We start from the raw sequence: 26,832 nt of genomic DNA, 5'->3' as shown, positions 1-26,832 counted from the left end.
CTGCTGTTCCACATTGCTGTGAGATATTCATCACAATCCCTTCCTCATCGCCTCTTTCAGGAATCTTGGACACCGCTGCCAACTCTCCTCCATCAATATCTGAAGTGTCTTATGGACACCTGTGTATCCGTCAGAGGAAAAATTCACAATTAGTTTTCTTCACATAAATTAACTCTCCTCCTGATGCTTTAAACACTCAGCTGATGACATCACCTTCGCTCATCCCCAAATCTGATCCACCATTGGTTATCGTGGAGTTGGAGAGGCCAAACAGCTTCCTCGTGACCTCCTCCTGATCTGTCAGGTCCTTGATCTACGGCCACCGCCCTCCAATCAACAAGCGCTCCTGGGCATTATGGGCCAGCTTTGCCTAAAGGAAGAAATGAAAATTAAAACAATTATCGTCCAGGCTTTGCTGTGCTGTCGTGTGATGCATTTTACGAGGGCTGGAGGCAGCTTTCAGCCTGCACCCAGGGGGACTTCTGATTAGAGGTAAGACTTAGAACAAAGTCAGAGCCATCTCCAAGACAACTGCAATTTACAACACCTCATAAAATTAATAAACAAGACATTTCATGTAATCTTTCTGTATTTTCAACTCAATAAGTAACCTGAAAGTTTCAGAAATTAACAAAAATATATATTTTATACCTACCCTGGCAGCACGCATCAAATCACCACGTTTCTTCCTGCACTGATCCACCATCTGTTGCACAGTGCTATTCATACTGACCACCATCGCTACTTCCTTCCAGGCAATGGACTGCACTTTCCATCTCCTAGGATGTGGTTCCATCTCGCTTCCACCTCAGCAAGGAGAATGTCCATTTCTTCATCTGAGAAATTCTGACATCTCTTCCTCTTCACAATCTCCTGTGCGGCCATCTTCTACATGGGAAAACATCAGTACTTTTCAGTGGACTACACTTAGGCTTATTAAATAACATTAATTAGATTTTTTTATTTCTTTTAAACATCTAAACTTAGAATTATGGAATAACAATAACATTAAATGTTTAAAAACAAATAGAAAAAAATCTGTAATACATGAAAACCGGTGCAGAAGTTTGAATCAAGTTACCTGGCTGTTTAAAACCCAAAGCAGTCTGCCGGCTGCCCTTAAGGGACATTCCAAGCTCCTCTCGCATCATGGAGGTTGGGGCTTCGACTCTCCTGTGCTGTGATGAGGTCTGCCCGGCTGGCTATGACGGAGGTTCCAGGGAGAAGCCAGGATCAGAAATCTGACCTGAAAAATCACTTCCAGGTGAGTCTCTGCTCATTTAGGTGATCAGCATCAATTGGAATGGTTCTGATGCTGATCGGAAGATCTGGGCCAAGAAGTTTAAAATGGCTTCTTTTTGTGCCAACAACTCGTTCCTTTGATCAAAGTCCTTTCCGGCTGTTCCGAGAGTGTCATTAAGATGGTTTTTCTATTCAAGCAGAAAGGTTTGATATTCTTGTCTGGTCTGATCTTTGAACATTTTAAAATCCTTCAGTTTCTCCTGATCCCATTCAGATCGAATTTTATTTAATTCATTCTGAGCAATATCAACACCCTCATCATTTTGAACCTTTGATTTTCTTTCTCATACTTCGAGTCTTCCACACAATTCACAAATTATTTTATTCCAATCATTTTGAGCTTGTAACTGGCCCAGTTGTCTGGATTTTTGCAGCAGTATTCTGAATCATAACACTGCCAGGCTTTGTTAATTCTTGTGCTGTCTCAGCACTGACAGGACCATTTAATTCAGTGTTAACTATCATTAACCCTTTAGGGTCAGTCTGAGGTCTCAGTCCTTTCTGTGATGAGTTTTCATTTGCAAATTCCGCAGACACTTTTGTCCAACACTAGGATTACTCCATCAGTATTTTTCATTGCATCAGTTTGTTTCTTAACTGGATCACAGATGAGTGAGGAGATTTTACTGACCGGAACCATTCCTGAACGGTGACATTTTTTAAAATTAATTTATGGGATGTGGGTTTCGCTGGCTCTGTCAGCATTTATTGCCCATCGCTAATTGCCCTTGAGAAAGTGGTGGTGGTGAGCTGCCTTCTTGAACCGCCGCACTCCATGTGATGCTGATACACCCACAGTGCTGTTAGGGAGTTCCATACTGTCCCAGGTTATGGAATAACAACATTCCCCAATATACAATCTAGGTTTTTAATGGGTAATTTAGAAACAATTCCATCAACAGACCCCTACACCAGAGCACAATTTAAATTCACTCTACACACTGGGAAGGGTATACAATTCCCATCAATACTCCTTACTAATACATTTTTATGCAGTAAATTATTCGAAAGGTCCAATTCTTTTACTACCAGTAAGCTTCGAGCTGAACCAGGATCCTGAATATTAATGATCTTTTTAGGTTCTTCCTTGGACAAAAACGGAGTGGCTTCCTCTTCAAATATAAATTCATTATAATCCTTCACATCGCTATCTACTCCCACTGTAAAAACATCAGAAGCAATGGCTCTCTTACAAGCTTCACTTTCTAATGTAGATTTCACTGTGGAAATTCCCACTATTTCCACCAATGCCACTTATTTAGGCTTTAACCTCCAACGTCTAGTTTTATGACAGTGAACAGTGAACATGTCAGTCTTATCTGAACTTCCCCTATCTTTTTGACCACCTTGGAAAGAATCTGCTTTCTCCTTCTAGTTATCCCCTTTTCCATTATTATTCAAAGCCCGTTTATTTGCATTGGGCCTACCTTTCCAACTCTTGTGTGGGTTTACAAATAGAGGCTTACCACAACCTAGCTTTCTGTGTGGGCATATCCATCAGCTAAAATCCTGCACTACAGGAATTCACCAAGCCTCCTTAGGCAACACTTTCCAAACCCACGATTGCTACCATCTAGAAGGACAGGGCAGCACATGCATGGGAACACCGCCGCTTGGAAGTTCCCCTCCAAGCCACTCACCATCCTGACTTGGAAATATATCATCGTTCCTTCACTGTCACTGGGTCAAAATCCTGGAACTCCCTCCCTAACAGCACTGTGGGTGTACCTACAACACATGGACTGCAGAGGTTCAAGAAGGCAGCTCACCACCACCTTCTCAAAGGCAATTAGGGGTGGGCAATAAATGCTGGCCTAGCTAGCGGGGCTTACATCCCTTGAACAAATAAAAACAAATTGCAGCTTCGCTTATTTTAGATATTTTCCAATCTTCAAGATAAATTTGAATAACGAATGGAACACTATTTTTAAATTCTTCCAAGATCATGAGCTTTCTCACGTCATCAAAATTCTGTTCAAGTTTCAGTGCCTGATACCACCGGTCCCACAACATTTCTTTCCCCCTCACATATTCTACAAACGTTTCATTCAGTCTCTTTCTTAAAGTCTGAAATTTTAATTGATACACTCCAGGAACAAGTTCATGTGCATTAAACATTGCAGTTTTAACTGTGTCATAATTTGAAGATTACTCTGCTCAAAGTCTTGAATAAACCCATCACCTGAACTACTATCTCTTCTTTCACCCCGCAACCTCAGCAGCTCACCACCAATCTGGAAAATCTTCACACGTCCAACTCAATTCCCAAATAGTGGGATCAAAATAAAGTCAGTTGTACTAAACTCCTGTGCCCAGACAATTGGATTCAAGTATCAAATATGTAACCTCCTGAAACAAAACGGTCAGCCTTCATTGCCTGGCAGAACAACCCAAGGTCGCAACTCAAGAAGGCAGCATTCCAACAACTCTAGGCTGACACCCAAGGCCAGATCCTGAAGATAAAGGGCATGTGGTGGGAAGAAAAAGCCTGAGATCAAACACTGTGCTGATCATCATGATATGCAAATGTTTTTTGAACTCACCAGCACCATCTACATTTGACCAAGGTCAAATAGACCAATTCCCCTTCGTTCACAGAAAGGTGTTTCTCCTCTATTTTTGATTCATTTATGGGATGTCGGTGTTGCTGGCAAGGCCAGCATTTATTGCCCATCCCTAATTGGCTTTCAGAAGGTGGTGGTGAGCTGCCTTCTTGACCTGCCACAGTCCATGTGGTGTAGGTACACCCACAGTGCTGTTAGGGAGTTTCTTAAGGATGACACCTGTTAATGTTGGAAAGAAGATTTTGAACAACTCCTCAACCATGAATCCACAGTGGCAGCTGATACCCTCCAGTCTATCCCCCAGTTCCTGTGGTAGAATCCATGGGTGAGTCACCATCGATGGGAGAGCTGCAACAAGCAATAAAACAGATGAAAACAACAAAGCCTGTGGCCCCGATGGTATTCAAGCTGAGGTCTTCAAAGCTGGTGGACTTCTGCTCACATAAAGACTCCATGAACTCATCCTACGGATTTGGGAGGAAAAAGAAATTGAAGAAGGGAAGTAAATCATGCTGCAGAATCTATTCAGGTATTTCCCTCCTGCCCATTGCAAGGAAAATTGTGCTTCAGCAGGAGCTTCTATACATATTGATGTCTTATTTTGGTGAAGTTTGGTGATCTGGTCAAAGGTTAAATTGGCCTTCTTGAAATAAATTGGACTGATGGTGGGAGAAGCTCGAAACAGAAACTGCTGAGGCATACAATGCTTTGGAACAACAGGTCCCGTGTGAACACTGGAGCCTAAACAACACAGGCAACTCTCAGTGTAATGACCCGCACTGTGAATGCATTGGTGTCTGTGGATGTCTGATGACTGAGACTGATTTGTCGCACATCTCACATGTTTGGTTTTTCCAATGTGTGAATCCTCTAATGGAGCAGGAGTCTCGATGGCTTCAAGAATTATTTGTCGCACACCTCGCATATGAAAGGTTTCTCCACGGTGTGAATGCGTTGGTCTATGCGGAGGGTGGATGACTGGAGTGTGACTGGCCACGTCCTTATAAATGAATGGTTTGACCCCTGCGTGAGTGCATTGGTGCACGTAGAGGGATGATGACCCAGAGAATAATTTGTCACATACCTTACTTGGGAATGATTTCTCCCTTGTGTGAAGGCATTGGTGTCGATGACTGTGGAAAGGATTTGCCACACACCTTGCAATTGAAGGCTTTCTCCCCTGTGTGAATGCGTTGGTGTCTACTGAGGTTTGATGACTTCGAGAATGATGTTCCACACGCCTCGCGCATGAATGGTTTCTCCCCTGTGTGAAGGAGTTGGTGTTTACGAAGGGTTGATGACTCCAAGAATGATTTGTCACACAACTCGCACATGAAGGGTTTCTCACCTGTGTGAATCCTCTGGTGTGATAGAAGGCGGGAGGATCGATTGAAAGCCTTCTCACAAACCTCACACCTGAAAGGTTTCTCCCCTTATGAATCCTCTGGTGTATCAGGAGCTTCGCAGAAGTCACAAATCCTTCACTACAAACCTGACACATGGATTGTTTCCCTTCCATGTAGCTGTCCCTGTGTTAACATTGTTTGTAACAGATGCAACTTGTGTGTTAGGAGATCTTATGAGCCTGTGGAGCCCTACTCACACAATTCACACTTGAACAGCCTCTCACCAGTAGGAATGAGTCAGTGGTTCATGAGGCTCGATGAATGATTGAAGCTCTCACCACACTTGGAACCCACTCACACTTCTTCCCAGCCTCACCCTGACCAATCGCCCACAGCCGAACCTTCGGAAAGGTTGGTTCTGATGGAAGGCTCCACACCACTGACCAGTTTCAGATCTGATGATGTGTCAAAGCTCCCCTAACCCGACCGATTTCCAGATGATAGTTTCATTGCCCAACCTTCTCTGTGTTGAGCAATGCTGCAAAGGGACTGGATGTCTTCCCACAGTTGTGCAATTGTCCCTTGGGTGATGGTCAGGATCTACCTGTGGTGTCTATCCTCTCTGTATTCTCTGGTGTAGTACAGTGCAATCCTTCTGTAAAACAGGAAAGGGAAACATGATTTGCTCCAACTCCCTCTCCTCCTTTGCTGAAGGGACTGACTCCTCAGTTAGAGACTGTTCCACAGTGAGTGCAAGTCTTGCAGTGGGAGGGGGAGGATCCAGTTGTCGTGGGTCATGTAGGTACCAATGACATAGGTAGAACTAGGAAAGAGGTTCTTCAAAGTCATTATGAGGAGCTCGGTACCAAATTAAGAAGCAGAACCTCAAAGGTAATAATCTCTGGATTATTACCTGAGCCACTTGCAAATTGGCACTGGGCAAATAAGATTAGAGAGATAAATACGTGTTATGGGACCTGTGGACCACTCCCACTAATGACTTTTTTCCCCCTACTATTCCTCATCTCCATCCAAACCGATTCCATATCCTGATCTCCTGAACCAAGGTCATCTCTAACTATAGCACCAATGCCCTCTTTTATTAACAGTGCTATCCCTCCACCTTTACTAGCTTCCTATTCTTTTTGAATGTCATGTAACCCTCAATATTAAGGACCGAGCTTTGTCGTCCTGCAGCCACATCTCCGTAGTTGCTATCAGATCATATTTATTTACTTCAATGTGGACCAACAATTCATTTAGTTTGTTATGAATGCTATGTGCATTCAGATAGAGAGCCTTCAGTTTTGCCTTTTTGTTACCTTTGTAACATACAGACTTGACTGTTGATGTATTTCTTAGGTTTTTTCTCTCTGACCCTTCCTGCCTTTCTCTGACCCTCATTTCTCATATTACTATTTTGCTCTCCTGTCTTGACTCTACACCTTGAAATGCTACCTCTACCCAAGCTTGATCTCTCATCCCTCTTGTTTGGTTTGAAGCCCTCTCTACTTCCCTAGTTATGCGATTTGCGTCCCAGCACAGTTCAGATGTAAACTGTCCCAACAGTACAGCCCCCACTTTCCCCAGTACTGGTGCCAGTGCCTCACAAACTGGAACCCACTTCTCCCACACCAGTCTTTGAGCTACGCATTCGTCTCTCTAATCTTATTTGCTCTATGCCAATTTGCACATGGCTCAGGTAATTATCCAGAGATTATTACCTTTGAGGCGCTCCTTCTTAATTTGGTACCTAGCTCCGCAGACTGACTTTGCAGAACCTCTTTCCTAGATCTTCCTATATCATTGGTACATACATGGACCACAACAACTGGATCCTCCCCTTCCCACTGCAAGTTTCTCTCTAGCCCTGAGTAGATGTCCCAAACCCTGTCATCAGGGAGGCAACATAGCTGTCTGGACTCTCATTCTTGGTTGCAGAGAACCATGTCAATCCCCCTCACTATACTATCCCTACTACCACTACATCCCTTTTTCTCTCCCCTGCTTGAATGGCTTCCTGAACCAGTGCCATGGCCAGCAAGCTCATCCAACTTCGCTTTCAAACACACAGGTTGTGAGCACCTCAAAGCTATGGGACAATTGCAAAGTCTGAGGCTCCTCCACTATTGTCTGCTCAGTCCCATTGCCTGCCTCACTGACAGTCACATCCTCCAGTCCCTCACTACTGACCAAAACAGATGACCCTCTTCTAAGAGGTGTGACTGTCTTCTGGAACAAAGTATCAGGTATTTCTCCCCCTCCCTCATGTTGCGCAGTGTCTGCATTTCGGCTTCCAGATCAATAATCCTTATCCGGAATTCCTCAAGCTGCTTACACTTCCTGCAGACGTGTTTGTCATGGATCGCCTTGGCGTTCAAAAGCTCCCACACCCCACAGCTGCAACATAACACCTGCCTCCCCATTCAAACTTATTATTTAGTTAATTTACTTGAATTACTTTCTTCCTATGTATGCTACAATTTACTGTGTAGTACCACTACCACTGAAGGTTGTATGCTTCTTAACTACAAAGGCATGTGTTTTAGATGTATGTTTAAATTACTTTATTTTATTGCTTTTTTATCTTTATTATTTAATTTTAAAGTTTTCAAATTTTGGTTTATTATTTTAAAGTTTTAGTTCTTTTTATTTATAGATCTTGCTGAACTCGCCTGTCCTAAACTGGTTTTCACACACTGTCCCTGAGACTGAGCACTTACCGGCCAATCAACTTACTGGCTTCCTATGATATCACAGTTGCTTCTTTTCTCTTTTTCCCTCCTGCAGCCTCACAGCAGCAAAAACAGTGAAACAGCCGCTCCTCAGCTCCGCTCCTCGCTCGAATCCCCTGTGTATTTATATTAACTCCTGAACTCCGCTCCTCACTCGAATCCCCTGTTTGTATTTATATTAACTCCTGAGCTCCGCTCCTCACTCGAATCCCTGCATTTATATTAATTCCTCAGCTCCGCTCCTCACTCGAATCACTTGTCTGTATTTATATTCACTCCTCAGCTCCGCTCCTCGCTCGAATCCCCTGTGTATTTATATTAACTCCTCAGCTCCGCTCCTCACTCGAATACCCTGTGTATTTCTATTAACTCCTGAACTCCGCTCCTCACTTGAATCCCGTCTGTATTTATATTAACTCCTGAGCTCCACTCCTCACTCGAATCCTCTGTCTGTATTTATATTCACTCCTCAGCTCCGCTCCTCGCTCGAATCCCGTCTGTATTTATATTAACTCCTCAGCTCCGCTCCTCGCTCGAATCCCGTGTCTGTATTTATATTCATTCCTCAGCTCCGCTCCTCGCTCAAATCCTCTGTATTTATAGGCGCTCTTTAGCTCTGCCCCGTATTTATAGGCGCTCTTTAGCTCTGCCCCTCACTTGAATCCCCTGTCTGTATTTATATTCACTCCTCAGCTCCGCTCCTCGTTTGAATCCCCTGTATTTATATTCACGCCTCAGCTCCGCTCCTCGCTCGAATCCCCTGTATTTATATTCACTCCTCAGCTCCGCTCCTCACTCGAATCCCCTGTCTGTATTTATATTCACTCCTCAGCTCCGCTCCTCGCTCGAATCCCGTCTGTATTTATATTCACTCCTCAGCTCCGCTCCTCACTCGAATCCCCTGTCTGTATTTATATTCACTCCTCAGCTCCGCTCCTCGCTCGAATCCCGTCTGTATTTATATTCACTCCTCAGCTCCGCTCCTCACTTGAATCCCCTGTCTGTACTTATATTAACTCCTCAGCTCCGCTCCTCGCTCGAATCCCCTGTCTGTATTTATATTAACTCCTGAGCTCCGCTCCTCACTCGAATCCCGTCTGTATTTATATTCACTCCTCAGCTCCGCTCCTCGCTCGAATCTCCTGTCTGTATTTATATTAACTCCTCAGCTCCGTTCCTTGCTCAAATCCCGTCTGTATTTATATTAACTCCTCAGCTCCGCTCCTCGCTCGAATCCTCTGTCTGTATTTATATTCCCTCCTCAGCTCCGCTCCTCGCTCGAATCCCCTGTCTGTATTTATAGGCACTCCTCAGCTACGCTCCTCGCTCGAATCCCGTTTGTATTTATAGGCGCTCTTTAGCTCCGCCCCTCACTTGAATCCCCTGTCTGTATTTATATTCACTCCTCAGCTCCGCTCCTCGCTCGAATCCCCTGTCTGTATTTATAGGCACTCCTCAGCTCCGCTCCTCGCTCGAATCCTGTCTGTATTTATATTCACTTCTCAGCTCCACTCCTCACTCGAATCACTTGTCTGTATTTATATTCACTCCTCAGCTCCGCTCCTCGCTCGAATCCCCTGTCTGTATTTATATTCACTCCTCAGCTCTACTCCTCGCTCGAATCCCCTGTCTGTATTTATATTAACTCCTCAGCTCCGCTCCTCGCTCGAATCCCCTGTCTGTATTTATATTCACTCCTCAGCTCCGCTCCTCGCTCAAATCCCGTCTGTATTTATATTAACTCCTCAGCTCCGCTCCTCACTCGAATCCCCTGTCTGTATTTATATTCACTCCTCAGCTCCACTCCTCGCTCGAATACCTGTATTTATAGGCGCTCTTTAGCTCTGCCCCTCACTTGAATCCCCCGTCTGTATTTATATTCACTCCTGAGCTCCACTCCTCACTCGAATCCCCTGTATTTATATTCACTCCTCAGCTCCGCTCCTCACTCGAATCCCCTGTGTATTTATATTAACTCCTCAGCTCCGCTCCTCACTCGAATCCCCTGTCTGTATTTATATTCACTCCTCAGCTTCGCTCCTCGCTCGAATCCTCTGTCTGTATTTATAGGCACCTCTCAGCTCCGCTCCTCACTCGAATCCCGTCTGTATTTATATTCAATCCTCAGCTCCGCTCCTCACTCGAATCACTTGTCTGTATTTATATTCACTCCTCAGCTCCGCTCCTCGCTCGAATCCCCTGTCTGTATTTATATTCACTCCTCAGTTCCACTCCTCGCTCGAATCCCCTGTCTTTATTTATAGGCGCTGCTCAGCTCCGCTCCTCGCTCGAATCCCCTGTCTGTATTTATATTCACTCCTCAGCTCCGCTCCTCGCTCGAATCCTCTGTCTGTATTTATATTCACTCCTCAGCTCCGCTCCTCGCTCGAATCCCCTGTCTGTATTTATATTCACTCCTCAGCTCCGCTCCTCGCTCGAATCCCGTCTGTATTTATACTCACTCCTCAGCTCCGCTCCTCACTCGAATCCCCTGTCAGTATTTATATTCACTCCTCAGCTCCGCTCCTCGCTCGAATACCCTGTCTGTATTTATATTCACTCCTCAGCTCCGCTCCTCGCTCGAATCCCCTGTCTGTATTTATATTCCCTCCTCAGTTCCACTCCTCGCTTGAATCCCATGTCTTTATTTATAGGCACTGCTCAGCTCTGCTCCTCACTCGAATCCCCTGTCTTTATTTATATTCACTCCTTAGCTCCGCTCCTCGCTCGAATCCTCTGTCTGTATTTATATTCACTCCTCAGCTCTGCTCCTCGCTCGAATCCCGTCTGTATTTATATTCACTCCTCAGCTCCGCTCCTCGCTCGAATCCCCTGTCTGTATTTATATTAACTCCTCAGCTCCGCTCCTCACTCGAATCCTCTGTCTGTATTTATATTCACTCCTCAGCTCCGCTCCTCGCTCGAATCCCCTGTCTTTATTTATAGGCGCTCTTTAGCTCCGCCCCTCACTTGAATCCCGTCTGTATTTATATTCACTCCTCAGCTCCGCTCCTCACTCGAATCCCCTGTATTTATATTCACTCCTCAGCTCCGCTCCTCACTCGAATCCCCTGTATTTATAGGCACTCCTCAGCTCCGCTCCTCACTCAAATCACTTGTCTGTATTTATATTCACTCCTCAGCTCCGCTCCTCGCTCGAATCCCCTGTATGTATTTATATTCACTCCTCAGCTACGCTCCTCGCTCAAATCCCCTGTCTGTATTTATATTCACTCTTCAGTTACGCTCCTCGCTCGAATCCTCTGTCTGTATTTATAGGCACTGCTCAGCTCCGCTCCTCACTCAAATCCCGTCTGTACTTATAAGCGCTCCTCAGCTCCACTCCTCACTCGAATCCCCTGTCTTTATTTATATTCACTCCTCAGCTCCGATCCTCGCTCGAATCCAGTCTGTATTTATAGGCACTCCTCAGCTCTGCTCCTCCCTTGAATCGCCTCCTATGTTCATAGGCACTCCTCAGCTCCACTCCTCACTCGAATCCCCTGTCTGGATTCATCGGTACTCCTCAGCTCCCGACTGTGTCCCGCAGGTCTGGTCCGCGCCAACTCCCAAGAAGGTAGAAAACACACTGGGTAGGAATTGCTGGAAGCTAAGGAAAATATTTCTTCAGTGTAGCTGATTGAAGGGTTCTGGTTTATCCTGGGAAATTAGATACACTGCACTCACTCAGACTGCACATCCCAAATTCAGCTATCAGCCACAGCACTGGGCAAAAATATCAAATCCAAGCCCAGGCTTTTGAGAAAGGCAGAGGCCTTCAGGTAAAATCCTTAAAGATGGCATTAAAAGACATTTCAATAAATATTTCTAGGTATGGCAGCCAAATTGCTATGGTGATTATAGAGATAGGGAGTGGCAAGGCCATGGAGGGAGTTGAAAACAAAGTTGAGAATTTTAAACATAACAGTCATGGGGAAAATACTAGAGTCTATTTTAAATGACGTGATAACAGGACACTTAGAAAATATTAACAGGATTTAGACAATGTCAACATGGATTTGTGAAAGGGAAATCATGTTTAACTAATCTACTGGAGTTTTTTGAGGATGTAACTAGCAGAATAGATGATACAGAACCAGTGCATGTGTGTTAGATTTTCAGAAAGCTTTTGATAAAGTCCCACATAAGAGGTTAGTGTGTAAAATTAAAGCACATGGGATTGGGGGTAATATATTAGCATGGATTGAGAATTGGTTAACAGACAGGAAACAGAATAAGTGGGTCTTTTTCAGAGTGGCAGGCAGTGACTAGTGGGGTATCACAGGGATCAGTGCTTGGGCCCCAGCTATTCACAATATATATCGATGACTTGGATAAGGGAGCCAAATGTAATATTTCCAGGTTTGCTAACAACACAAAACTTAGCGGGAATGTGAGTGGTGAGGCAGGGGTTTAAGAGGCTTCAATGTGATTTAGACAAGTTGAGTGAGTGGGCAAAAACATGACAGATGCAGCATTACATGGATAAGTGTGAAGTTATCCACTTCAGTAGGAAAAGCAGAATGGCAGAGTATTATTTAAATGGTGATAGATTGGGAAATGTTGACATACAAAGGGACCTGGATGTCCTTGTACATCAATCACTGAAAGCAAGCATGCAGATGCAGCAAGACGGCGGCAAATGGTTTGTTGGCCTTCACGGCGAGGGGACGTGAGTACAGGAGAAAAGATGTCTTACTGCAGCTGTACAGGGCCTTGGTGAGACCACACCTGCAGTAGTGTGTGCAGTTTTGGTCTCCTTACCTAAGAAAGGATATATTTGCCATAGAGGGAGTGCAGTAAAGGTTCACCAGACTGATTCCTAGGTTGGTAGGACTGTCGTATGAGGAGAGATTGGGTCAACTCGGCCTGTATTCACTGGAGTTTAGAAAAATGAGAGGGGATCTCATTGAAACGTATAAAATTCTGACAGGACTGGACAGACTGGATGCAGGGGTGATGTTTCCTCTGGCTGGTTTCAAACAAGGGCTCACAGTCTCAGGATACAGGGTAGACCATTTAGGACTGAGTTGAAGAGAAATTTCTTTACTCAGAAGGTAGTGAACCTGTAGAATTCTCTACCACAGAGGGCTGTGGAAGCCAAGTCACTGAATATATTTAAGAAATATTTCTGGACTCTGGAGGTGTCAAGGGGTATGGGGAGGGAGCAGGGATATGGCCTTGAGATAAAGGATCAGCCATGATCATATTGAATGGCGTGGCAGGCTCGAAGGTCCAAATGACTGACTCCTGCTCCTATTTTCTATGTTCTAAAATTGAGGTGTTGCTTGACCAGCAGCTAATGTAGATCAGTGAGCACAGGGGTGATTGGGGAATGGGTCTTGCTATCAGTTAGGACATGGGCAGCGGAGATTTAGAGGAGCTCAAGTTTATAGTGCAAGATGTGCAGCAGCCAGGAGAGCATTAGAATAGTTGAGTCTAGAGCCTACAAAGGTATGGATGAGGGTTTCAACAGCAGATGAGCTGAGGCAGGGCATCACTGGTCTCTCCTGTGAGTGGAGCTTGTACCTCTTCCTATGCACAGTGTCCCTATTCCTGACCAACACAGGGAAATGACAATGAGAGCCAGGGATGGTAACGGAGAACCCTTCATAGAATCATACAGAATCATAGAATAGTACAGCACAAAAGGAGTGTGGCAGTGCTGCACTGTCAGAGGTGCCGTCTTTCAGATAATCTCTCTCTAAGGTCGGTGTAAAAGATCCCATGGCACTATCTTAAAGAAGAGGGGAGTTATCCCTGGTGTCCTGACCAGCATTAATCGCTCACTCCACGAAAGAGCAGATTATCTGGTCATTATCACATTGCTGTTTGTGGGAGCTTGCTGTGCGCACATTGGCTGCCACGTTTCCTACAACAGTAACCAAACTTCAAAAGTCCTTCATTGACTGTAAAGAGCTTTTGGACATCTGGTGGTTGTGAAAGGCTCTGTATAAATTCAAGTCTTTTTTTTTCATTTCTGAGGAGGTTACAGAGATGGGGGGGGCGGGGGTAGTCTTGGGAGGGATTTGAAAAGACAAGAAACATCCAGATCCCAACACACAGACAGAACTGACCATTCACTGTCCACAGGATTAACCAGCTCCCAACACACACAGACAGAACTCAACAATAGGGAATCAGTAAGAATCCTCAGACACTCTGCACCTCCCAGATAATTACACCTCACCTTCTCATATTCAGTAATGACCCATCAACAAAACTCAGCCTGTAAATCAGAAGGGAAATGCTTCCAATAAACACACAATATCCATCACACAGCTCCAGTCATAGCATTCTTCATTCTCTGAGACTTTCAAACTGACAACATCAGTGTGGGATGTGCAGCGTCGGATGTGTTTGACAGCAGATCAGACCAAGTGTTGCTGATCACCCAAACCCTCTCTCTCTCTCGATCTGAGTGGCCTCCTTCTTCCCGGACTCTCCACACTCCTTCCTTTGTGTACTTCTTATTATTACATTTCCTCTCTCTCTCTCTCCCCTCCTTCTCACGTTGCCTATCTCACATTCCCTCTCTCCCTCCTTCTCACATTTCTTTTCTCTTCCGGCCCCACTCTCTCTTCCCCTCCCTCCCTCTCACATTGCCTCTTTCTCCCTATCCTTCCCTCAATCTCACAGTCACAGCTGGAGCTGCTTTACCTGCACTCGATCCTCCACCATCTTGTCCTCCCTCTCTCCTCCGAATCCGCCGATGGCAATGTCGAGATCCCAATTCTCTTGTTTTTCTTTTCTATTGAAATAGGAGGGTTGTAACTGGGAGAGGGGTGGGGGGGGGGGGGCAGGGAGGGGAGTGTTTATATATAAATAATTTTTAAAAGACCCACCTCAGTGCTTCCTGAAGTAATGGAATGTTCCACAGGGTTAATGTCCAGTCCGTGCCTTCAGGAATGTTGAGTCTCAGCTCAAACTAATGGGCTCTTTCCATGGGGAGAAATGTCTTCCCTCAGATAGTTGGGAATCTTTGGAATTCTATATTGTAGACGGCTGTGGATGATCAGTCATTGAATATATCCAAGGCCAGGACAGATCCTTTTGGTCTCTCAGGGAATCAAGGGATATGGGGAGCAGCCTGGAAAGTGGAGTTGATACAGGAGATCAGCTCATGATCATATTGAATGGCAGGGCAGGTTAGAGGGGCCAAAAGGTCTCCTTCTGCTCCTATTTCTTATGCTCATGATACCAACCCTCTCAGCAGAATGCCTGATTTTACAGATCCTGTGTACAGACATGGAGGAAGAGAAGGGGGCAGAAGTTCATGGAGGATAAAGGAAGTGAGACACTAACACAAACAAATGGAGAGCAAAATCTCACAGAGGGAGAGAGAAATAAACAAGGAAAAATCTCATTGAAAATTAATGATAGTAATAATTATGGAGGTGGAAGGAGCAGTGTCAATGAGCCCAGCAACCTTGAGGATGCCTCTTCTTACCATTCTCCTCATGATCTCCTCTCCACTACTGAACAGACTGGCTCTATGGGCTGGAGCTGAATTCCCATCCATTACCTTAGATGATGTTGGTCCAGCGGTCCACTCAGCTGTCAATCACAAGGCCTCGCTTGTTTGGAACCTCCTTTAAAATTTCCACAAATTTACCCCAAAAAAGGTGAATGATTAATATTGAGGAAATACAATCTTAAACTGAAATCTTGTGGGTGATTGATTAAACAGTGGGAATGGCCAATCAGGATTGATGTTGGTCTGAAACAGAGGGAACTCCCTATGTGTATCTGATTAATACTTCAAATCACCATGGCAACCAGGCTGGTTCCATCCCTGATGGACAAGTGGACATTGAGGTTTGAAGAGGTTGTCTGAATTTGTTTGTATTCAGGCTGGTAAAGTTTACTCCCGAGGATCGACGACTCGGAGAATGATTTGTCATACACCTCGCACATGAATAGTTTCTCCCCAGTGTGAATGTATCAGTGTCTCACCAAGCCTGATAATTGTACAAACACCTCGTTACAAACTTCACAATTGAACGGCATCTCCCCAGTGTGGATACATTGGACTTCTTTTGGTGATCTGGTCAAAGATTAAACTGGCCTTCTTGAAACAATTGGACTGATGGTGGGAGAGGTTTAAGACAGACACTGCTTTGGAACAACAGCTCCCCTGTGTGAGCACTGGAGGGTAAACAACACAGTCTAACAGAAGCAGGTGACCCGGCTCCAAGTCTATGTGGAGACATCAGTGTATGGTGAGAGAGGAGGAGTAGGTGAAACAATCCTGACACACATCACACTGGAAGAGTTTGTCTCCTGTGTGGGTTCAGGAGGGCTGACAACTGCGAGAAGTTTTTGTTATACAACTCACACCTATTGGTATGTTGATGGACCAGGAGATAAGGTGTGTGAAAACCTTGTCACAATCATCGCACCTGAAGAGTTTTTCCTGTGTGAATTCTCTGGTGTCCCAGGAGGGTCAAAAACATCACAAAAGCTTCATTATATACGTCACATTTGAAGGGTTAACACCCGTGTGTGTATCCTGTGATAAAGCAGGTTTGAACATCTTGAGAAGGATTTGTAGCACTCCTTGGACGTAAACAACTATTTGCTTGTATGAATGTGTTGGTGTGCGCGGAGGGTCGATGAGTGAGTGAATGATTTACAACACACCTCACATCTGAATGGTTTCTCACCAGTGTGGATCCGCTGGTGCTTCGGGAGATCGGAGGAGTGGGTGAAAGTCTTGTCACAAATAACACACCTGAAAGGTTTCTCCCGTGTGTGTGCATTGGTGTACACGGAGGTCCGTTGACTTCAAGAATGATTTGTCACACACCTCACACTTGAATGGCTTCTCCCCAGTGTGAATGCGTCAGTGATTCCTGAGCATCAATGAGAGTGTGAAAGCCTTGACACACACGTCACACTTGAATGGCTTCTCCCCAGTGTGAATGCGTCAGTGATTCCTGAGCGTCAATGAGAGTGTGAAAGCCTTGACACACACCTCACACTTGACGGTTTTCCCGATCTCCCGATGCTTCACACAGGGGAGAAACCCTTCAAGCGTGAGATATGTGATCAAGTCTTGAAGTCAGGGAACCTCCGTGTACACCAATGCATGCACACTGGCGAGAAACCATTCAAGTGTGAGGTGTGTAAAAGGGGCTTTGCACAATCAGACAACCACCAGAACCGATGATTGTGCAAAGCCCCATTTACACACCTCGCATTTGAATTTCGTCTCCCTGGTGTGAATGTGTTGGTGCACGCAGAGGCATGATGACTGCACAAATGATTTGTCACACACCTCGTACGTGAATGGTTTTTCCCCGTACACGGAAGTACGATGAGTGTGAGGATGATTTGTTGCACACCTCACACTTGAATGGTTTGTCTTCCATGTAGCTTCACTTGTGTTACAAATGGGACAACAGATGCACCTTGTCTGTTAGAAGATCTTATCTGAGTGCAGCCTTCCTCATACACCTCACACTTGAACAGCCTCTCGCCTGTAGGAATGAGTCAGTGGTTCATGAGGCTCGATGAATAATTGAAGCTTTCACCACACTTGGAGCCCATTCATTCTTCCCAGCCTCATCCTGACCGATCATCCACAGCTGAACCTTTGAAAAGGTTGGTTCTGATGGAAGGCTCCACACCACTGACCAGTTTCAGATCTGATGATATGTCAAAGCTCCCCTGATCTGACCGATTTCCAGATGATGGTTTCACTGCCCAACCTTCTCTGTGTTGAGCGATGCTGTCAAGGGATTGGATGTCTTCCCACAGTTGTGCAGTTGTTCCTTGGATGATGGTCAGGACCTACCTGCGGTATCTATCCTCTCTGTATTCTTTGGTGTAGTACGGTGCAATCCTTCTTTAAAACAGAAAGAGGAAACATGATTTCTTCCAACTCCCTCTCCTCCTTTGCTGAAGGGGCTGACTCCTCAGTTAGAGACTGTTCCACAGTGAGTCCCTGTCAGTTCTGTTCATTCAGTGGAGATTTTGAAAACTTCCCCTTGTTTTCCAAAATTATTTGATGAAAACACACTGGGCAGGAAGTGCTAGGAACAAAGGAAAATATTACTTCAGTGTAGCTGATTGAAGGGTTCTGGTTTATCCTGGGAAATTAGAAACACTGCATTTGCTCAGACTGCACATCCCAAATTCAGCTATCAGCCACAGCACTGGGTAAAACTATCAAATCCAAGCCCAGGCTTTTGGGAAAGGCCGAGGCCTTCAGGTAAAATCTTTGAAGAAACTTCCAAGAAGGCATCTTTCCCTCAGTACTACCGCTCTGGCTGGGTAACATCCCCTCAGGGGAACTGTATCAGGATAATAATCATCTCCCAACACACACACACAGAACTCAACAATAGGAAATCAGTAAGAATCCTCAGACACTCTGCACCTCCCAGATAATTACACCTCACCTTCTCATATTCAGTAATGAGCCATCAACAAAAGTCAGCCTGTAAATCAGAAGGGAAATGCTTCCAATAAACACACTCAATATCCAACACACAGCTCCAGGCAAACAGCTCAGCACAAAGCACCGAGTAAACAGCTCTCTCAGCTGGATGTTCTCACACAGCATAAGGGGCATTTCCACAGCTGATTCCCCACAGGATAGTCAGGCTGCCTGAAGATTAGTGTGGATATTATGTGATGTAATTATTATAAATTGTGTTCGTTCACTCACCATCTCCTGAGTTGGTTTTGAGTCCCTACAGGAAGTGAAGCAGCTGTGGAACAGGAAGAGGAGGGAATGGGCAGAGTGGGTGGGGCTCTCTGATTGACGTCTCTCACAGCCAATCCAAATATTTCTGGAGTAACATGAGTTTCCTGAAGTTTGGGTAACTGACCGGTGAAACGGAGGCGACTTTGAGCAGCAGATCAGGTGGGGATTTAAACTTGTCATTGTCCCATCTGAATAAAACCTCACTTATTGCAGCTGCTGTCTCAGTTCCCCTGGTAAATGTTTGACAGAGATTTCTAGTGTGGGAATAGGATTCTTCATCCTCAGAGACCTTCAAACTGACAACATCAGTGTGAGATGTGTAGCCTCAGAGGTGTTTGACAGCAGATCAGAAGAGGAAGACCCACAGCATTCAAAGTAGCGATGACATGCAGTGGTGGGATCAGCACATGCGCAGGAGAGAGGGACACAGGAGAGAGAGGGGTGATTGATCCAGTGCTCAGTGAGTGACTCTGTTACCCGGTGAGTGACTCCCTGACTTAGGGATAGAGGGGGGGCGCATCGTGGGCTCCGTAAGTTGACATCTGACAGACCTGCCCTAACCAGGGGTGGCCTCCTGTGGAGGTTCATCTCCCCTCAGCTCCAATTTCTGAGGCTCAACATTCACCTCCCTGGGATGTCCCATCCATTCACCTCTCCCAGGATGTCCCGGTCCATTCACCTCTCCCGGGATGCCCTGTTCCATTCACCTCTCCCGGGATGTCCCAGTCCGAGACTGTTGGTGTCTGAATGCCCAAAAATCCTGAGTGTAATTTGAAGAGCCGCCTCAAACAGTCGCAATCAGCAGAAACTCACCACTCTCATTATTCCCATCTAGGGCCGTGATCATTTCTGTGGTTGGTACCAGCTTCCTGGGTGATGTTTAATAAATTAGCTTTAAAGATCATGAAAGCTGAAATCTCACTTTATACAACTTTAATTTAAAATTCCTGATTCGGTCAATTTCAGCCGGATTAAGCTAATAAAACTGGCATCAATTAGCATCAACTCTCAGCCACAACCTGTGCACTTGTGGTTGTTGCATATTTGTCAAGGAGTTTTCCTGAATCAATTTTTTTTTCCATTGTCTGTGACCAATTGAAGCAGTTTTATTTCAGGATGGTACATTGTGATCTGTTTGGCTTCATGATCAATGCAGTGTGCAAACATCTGCAGGATAATTCATTCACTCATTTTACAACATGTTTGCGTTTCAATAAGTGGCAGGTGGGGTTTGTACAGGGAGCCCAGAGCCTGAGGAATTATTCGTGTGACCCTGACAACTTTAATCCATGTTCATGTAATAATCCATCTGGAGTTGGACTTGAACCTACAACCTTGTTCTCTGAGTCAGAAGGTTGTGTGTACAAGTCCCACTCTAGGACTTGAGCACAAAAAATCATGGCTGACACTCCAGTGCAGGACTGTGGGGTGGAAGAGATTACGGAGATAGGGAGGGGAGAGGCCATGGAGGGATTTGAAAACAAGCTCAAAGACCTCACTAAAACTAACACTGAGCTTTCCTGGGAAGAGTGGGTTATTCCTGGAGTTTTATTCCTGACAGACTGTTAGAACTGTGCCTAAACAACAGAACTTTCATGAGTGAATGAAAGCAGAATGGTTAATCAGCAGTACTGATTGAAGACAATCCCTTAAGATGTCCATTCCAGCTGACACCGGGGACTTTACCACCTTTCACAGCTTCAGAAACCCAGACACAAAGACAATACTGGCACCTGCAGCTCAAACTAGTCACCACTTTAAAACAATTCAAACTTTCAGGCTGCCAGTTTACAGGGGGAAAAGCATTCTGTACACAGCCTTGGGCCTTTACACCTAAGAAAGTGAATCTAATACAACAGGAATATTATAAATTATTGTCAGTTGTGGCTTAGTTAGCACTCTCATCTCTGAGTCAGAAGGTCGTGGGTTCAAATCTCACTCCAGAGGCTTGAGCACTGAGGCTGACACTCCAGTGCTGTACTGAGGGAGTGCTGCACTGTCAGCGGTATCATCTTTCAGATGAGTTAAACCAAGGTCCCTGATGTCTGGCCAATATAGATACTGCAATCAATGTCACGAAAACAGATTATCTTGTCCTTATCATATTGCTGTTTTTGGACACTTGCTGTGCACAAATTGGCTGCTAGTTTCCTACATCACAACAGTGAGTACACTTCAAAAAGCACTTCATTGTCTGTAAAGTGCTTTTGGATGCTCTGAATTCATGAAAGTTGATAGAAAAATGCAAGCCTTTCTTTCTTAGAGAAATGTTATGCTTTCTCTGAACTGGAAATGATAAACCCATTGATGGAGAAAGTAAACCAGCCACAGTGACATTGACCAATATATTGTGTACAGCATTCTTACTGTAGGCTCCTGAGTGTTTCAGTGAATAGGAACACACCATGCTGACAAATCAGGTAGTTTGAGTGAAGCTAACTAAACAAATGAATTTATTGTGAGTTATAAATCTATACAGAAGATTGATAAAACAGCAAACACCACAATATTTTGCTCACACCAAATTTTGAATCAACCAAAATAATAAAACATTTGAAAATGACTCAAGATCTTTCCCAGAACATGAAATGAATCTTGGAAGAGTGTAAGGTGAACATATCACACTGTTATTACATTGAGGTATGATGGGCTGAGGGAACTCAGGTCTGTAAAGACTCACTCCCCACTCCCTCACCATACTCAGGATAGTAGTCCTCCCAGACAGGAGAGTACAAACATTCCCCATGGTATTAGTCAAACACCCGTCATGTGAAGAGGATCCGTCTATAATTCACATCACCAACTAAAGCAGTGTCCGATTCTACCCCATACCCACTCCTGAGAGCTGGCTCACTTTACTAACACACACACTCGCATCAGGGGAAACTCTCAGAATACGACAGACAGAAGTTTCTTTAAAATGCCTGTGCTTTAATCTGGCTCCTGATTCTGAAGGTCAGAAGTGACACCGAACTTTAATGGCAAAGGATGGAGCTGGTTTCCATCAGACAAACACATGCAGAATTGAAGAGACTGAGAGGGGTTTGTAAATCTGATGCAGAGTGTACAACGACACTACAGTCATCTGTTAGTCTGATAGTAGATCATGTGTATCTATGGTGGTCAGTTTAGTTTTTGTATGGAGGTGACTGAGATAAATGACTTTCCCATCTTGATGGTATTTAATGATGACACCAGAGGGCAGTTGATCTTTGATGAGGTGAATAGTCACTGTCAGGTAGATTGTAAATAGAATGGGGGCTATCACACAGCCTTGCTTGACAACAGTCTGGAATTTCAAGGCTTCTGTTTCAGATCTCCCACTCAAGACAGTTGCAGTCATATCATCATGAAGCAATTACAGGATTGTGATGACGTTTCTTGGACATTCAAATCATTGGAGCACAATCCACAGAGCCTCACGATTTACTGAGTTAAATGCTTTGGTCACGTTGATCAATGTAATGAAGAGTTCCTGGAGTTGTTCTCAACGTTTTTCTTGGATTCCAAGAGGAAGAAGATCAATGTCTGAGCCCTAAAACAGCCCGACCAAAGAGAGGAATTCCAGGTGCAGCTCACGACCAATCTGGAAAATCTTCACACATTCAACTCAATTCCCAAACATTGAGATCAAATAAAGTCAGCCGTACTAAACTCCAGTGTCCAGACCATTGGGTTCGAGCATCATCGTCACCAGGACTGGCTCGACGAACATAACACTTGAATATGTGACTCACAGAATGAAAACAATTGGCCTACATTGCCTGGCTGAACAACCCAAGGTCATAACTCAAGATGGCAGCATTTCAACAGCTCAATGCTGATACCCAAAGACAAATCCAGAAGATAAAGAATACGTGGGAAGAGAAAGCCTGAGAGATCCAATAATATGATCATCATGGCATACAAATCTTTTTTGAACTCACCAGTGTCACCTGTAGACCGAGGTCAAATGGACAAAATCCTTTGTTCATAGGATGGTTCATAGGATGACAATGCCATCTGTTAACGCTGGAAAGAACGTTTTGAACAACTCCCCAACCCTGAATCCACAGTGGCAGCTGATACCCTCCAGTCTATCCCCCAGTGCCTATGGTAGAATCCATGGGTGAGTCACCATCGATGGGAGAGCTGCAACAAGCAATCAAACAGATGAAAAACAACAAAGCCTGTGGCCCCGATGGTATTCCAGCTGAGGTCTTCAAAGCTGGTGGACCTCTGCTCACATCAAGACTTCATGAACTCATCCTAAGGGGTTGGAAGAAAAATGAACTCCCCTGATTTATTAATAGAAGAAAAGGTTTTAAGCACATACATAGGTCTAAAAGTTACTACTGTAATAACTCCTAACTCCCCTATTTAATCTGACTGCTAGTTACACCTCCAATAAGGCAACAGTAAAACAAAATATCTTTCAACAGACCCAGGCAAAGCACACAATATCTTGGAAAGGGATATTTAAAGTGAGTTTTCTCAGCTTCAGTCCCTATAGGCAGCAACTTGATTCACAGAGGCTGGAGGCTTTTCACACTTGTGTTAGATCTTAGAATGCATTCTCCTCACGCATAACCTCACCTCCTTTAAACATGTTTCTCCCTTTTAACGTAAATTCCATTGTTCCACTATGTCTTTGCAACTTTATTTTCTCATAATATAAATCTTGCATATTACTCATATTATCAGTAACCTTTGTGAAAAATAAACACACTGTTTGGCTTAGCTTCTTATGGCTAGGTGTAACATCTCACCATTTCTTTGAAATTCAAGCTAACCTAATTTATCTAAAAATGCAAATGTTCCTCACACCTCACATTCTAAAACTTCAGCCATGTTTACATATTTAGCATTTCAAACCTAGCTTCCCTTTTCTGATAAGCCTAAAGCTGAGAACAGCTGCAGCTAATTCAATTAAATTCCTCCCCAACACACAAATCCACACAAACTAATCCAAACCCCACTATTAACCTACCTTTACAATAAATCACAATAATATTATGGAAATTATTATATTTTCATGACACTTATCACACACCTCACACCTGAATGGGCTCTCACCAGTGTGGATCCACTGGTGCTTCAGGAGATCGGAGGATTGGGCACAAATATTGCACCTGAAGAGTTTCTGCTGGCGTCCAGGGAGGGTCAAAGTTATCAAAAAAGCTTTACCACACAACTCACAATTGGTGGGTTACTCCTTTATACGAACAGGCTGGCGTATGTGGAAGTTTGCTGACTGTGTGAAGGCTTGGTCACACCTCACACCTGAAGAGTTTCTCCCATGTGGATCCTCTGGTGTCTCGGAAGGTGAATCCCATGTGGGTTTGCTGATGTTCCAGGAGGTGTGCAGGCTTAATAATTCACACTGATAGGGTTTCTCCCGTGTGCGTGCATTGATGGACCAGAAGATGACTGTGTGAAAGCCTTGTCATGCACCTCACAGCTAAAGGTTTTCTCCTGTGTCAATCCTCCGATGGACCAAGAGGCTCGTTAACTGCAAGAATGATTTTCGCACACCTCACATGTGAATGGTTTCTCCTGTGTGAATGCGTTGGTGGTTGCGGAGGGTCGCCAACTGCGAGAATGATTTGTCGCACACCTTGCAGACAAACGGCTTCTCCCCTGTGTGAATGCGTTGGTGAGCACGGAGGTTCGATGACTGCGTGAAAGATTTGTCGCACACCTTGCATGTGAATGGTTTCTCCCCTGTGTGAATGCGTTGGTGTATGCGGAGTGTCGCTAACTGCGAGAATGATTTGTCACACACCTTGCATGTGAATGGTTTCTCCCCTGTGTGAATGCGTTGGTGTGTGTGGAGGGATGATGAGTTTAAGAATGATTTGTTGCACACCTCGCATATGAATGGTTTCTCCCCAGTATGTTTGTATTGGTGCATGAGGAATTGCAATGAATTCGAGAATGACTTGTCGCACACCTCACACGTGAATGGTTTCTCCCCTGTGTGACTGCGTTGGTGCATGCAGAGGCTCGCTAATTGTGAGAATGACTTGTTGCACACCTTGCATGTGAATGGTTTCTCCCCTGTGTGAATGCGTTGGTGTATGCGGAGGCTTGCTAACTGCGAGAATGACTTGTTGCACACCTTGCATGTGAATGGTTTCTCCCCTGTGTGAATGCGTTGGTGTATGTGGAGGTGCACTAATTGTGAGAATGACTTGTCGCACACCTCACATGTGAATGGTTTCTCCCCTGTGTGACTGCGTTGATGTTTGCGGAGGTTCGCTAACTGTGAGAATGACTTGTCGCACACATCACACGTGAATGGTTTCTCCCCTGTGTGACTGCGTTGGTGTACACGGAGGCTCGCTAACCGTGAGAATGACTTGTTGCACACCTCACATGTGAATGGTTTCTCCCCTGTGTGAATGCGTTGGTGTTGTTGGAGGGAAGATGAGTTCAAGAATGATTTGTTGCACACATCACATGTGAATGGTCTCTCCCCAGTGTGAACGTGTTGGTGAATGCGGAGGCTCGTCAAGTGTGAGAATGATGTGTTGCACAACTCGCATGTGAATGGTTTCTCTCCTGTGTGAATGCGTTGGTGTGTGAGGAGGTTCGATGATTTGGAGAATGATTTGTTGCACACCTCACATGTGAATGGTTTTTCCCCTGTGTGAATGCGTTGATGGTGATAGAGCGTTGATGAGTTCAAGAATGATTTGTTGCACACGTCACACGTGAATGGTCTCTCCCCAGTGTGTATGTTCTGGTGCATGAGAAATTGCGATGAACTTGGGAATGACTTGTTGCATAATCTGCATGGGAATGGTTTCTCCCCTGTGTGAACATGTTGGTGAACACGGAGGGTCGATGACTGTGAAAATGACTTGTTGCACACCTCGCACGTGAATGGTTTCTCTCCAGTGTGAATGTGTTGGTGTAGACGGAGGGTCCATGCCTGTGAGAATGACTTGTTGCACAACTCGCATGTGAATGGCTTCTCTCCGGTGTGAATGCGTTGATGCTTGCGGAGAGTCGATGGCTCAAAGAATGATTTGTTGCACACCTCACACATGAATGGTTTCTCCCTGGTCTGAATGTGTTGATGTACGTGGAGGGACGATGACCCTGAGAATGGTTTGTCATACACTTCGCATGTAAATGGTTTCTCCTTTGTGTGAATACTCTGGTGCCTTAGGAGATCAGACGACTGTGTAAAAGCCATCTCACAAATATCACACCTGAAGGGTTTGTCTCTGGTGTGATTCTTCTGATGTCTCAGGGGGTTCGAAGGCACCAAAAAAGCTTTATCTCAAACTACACACTTGTAGGGTTTCTGTTCCATATAGCTCCCCTTGTGTTCACAGTGGTCAGAACAGTTCTACCTTGCTATCAGCAGATCGTGAGTCTGTGGAGCCCTCCTCACACACCTCACAGTTGAGCAGCCTCTCACCTGTAGGAATGAGTCAGTGGTTCATGAGGCTCGATAAATGATTGAAGCTCTTGCCACACTTGGAGCCACTCACACTTCTTCCCAGCCTCACCCTGACTGATCACCCACAGCCAAACCTTCGGAAAGGTTCGTTCTGAAGGAAGGCTCCACACCACTGACCAGTTTCAGATCTGATGATATGTCAAAGCTCCCCTGAACCGGCCGATTTCCAGGTGATGGTTTCACTGCCCAACCTTCTCTGTGTTGAGCAATGCTGTGAAGGGGCTGGATGTCTTCCCACAGTTGTGCAGTTGTTTCTTGGGTGATGGCCAGGATCTATCTGCGGTGTCTATCCTCTGTCTTCTCTGGTATAGTACGATGCAATCCTTCTGTAAAACAGGAAAAGGAAACAGAAACATGATTTTCTCCAACTCCCTCTCCTCCTTTGCTGAAGGGGCTAACTCCACAGTTAGAGACTGTTAGAATCATAGTCATAGAGGTCTAGAGCACAGAAAAAGGCTCTTCATCCCACTGAGTCTGCACCAGTCAAACAAGTACCTAACTATTCTAATCTCATTTTCCAGCATTAACCTTGTATGCCATGGCATCGCAAGTGCACATCCAAATACTTCTTAAATGTTATGAGGGTTTCTGCCTCTACCACCCTTTCAGGCAGTGAGTTTCAGATTCCCACCACCCTCTGGGTGAAAAAAATTCTTCCTAACATCTGCTCTAAACCTCCTGCCCCTTACCTTAAAACCTATGCCCCCTGGTTATTGAT

The 26,832-nt window shown here is 44.9% G+C and overlaps 3 protein-coding genes across 3 annotated transcripts in view; 1 reads left to right on the top strand and 2 right to left on the bottom strand.

Annotated features, from left to right (window-relative positions):
* LOC144695466 (uncharacterized) overlaps positions 1-26,832 on the top strand; it is a 409,626-nt gene that overhangs the window by 13,375 nt on the left and 369,419 nt on the right.
* On the bottom strand, positions 21,086-26,435 carry LOC144695197 (uncharacterized). Its single transcript, XM_078566085.1, has one exon. It carries the CDS (start codon positions 25,842-25,844, stop codon positions 24,177-24,179), a length of 1,668 nt encoding a protein of 555 aa, XP_078422211.1. The 5' UTR covers positions 25,845-26,435; the 3' UTR covers positions 21,086-24,176.
* LOC144695199 (uncharacterized) overlaps positions 21,086-26,832 on the bottom strand; it is a 425,892-nt gene continuing 420,145 nt past the window's right edge. Inside the window, exon 3 of the mRNA XM_078566086.1 lies at positions 21,086-22,879. The gene's annotated coding sequence lies outside the window, so the exon portion shown is untranslated. The remainder of the gene's footprint in view (positions 22,880-26,832) is intronic.

The sequence above is a fragment of the Cetorhinus maximus genome, chromosome 21, assembly GCF_964194155.1.
Source record: "Cetorhinus maximus chromosome 21, sCetMax3.hap1.1, whole genome shotgun sequence".
In the NCBI taxonomy this organism is placed as follows: domain Eukaryota; kingdom Metazoa; phylum Chordata; class Chondrichthyes; order Lamniformes; family Cetorhinidae; genus Cetorhinus; species Cetorhinus maximus.
Note: the sequence above shows the minus strand (reverse complement) of the source record. Positions and strands in the feature narration are given on the sequence as shown.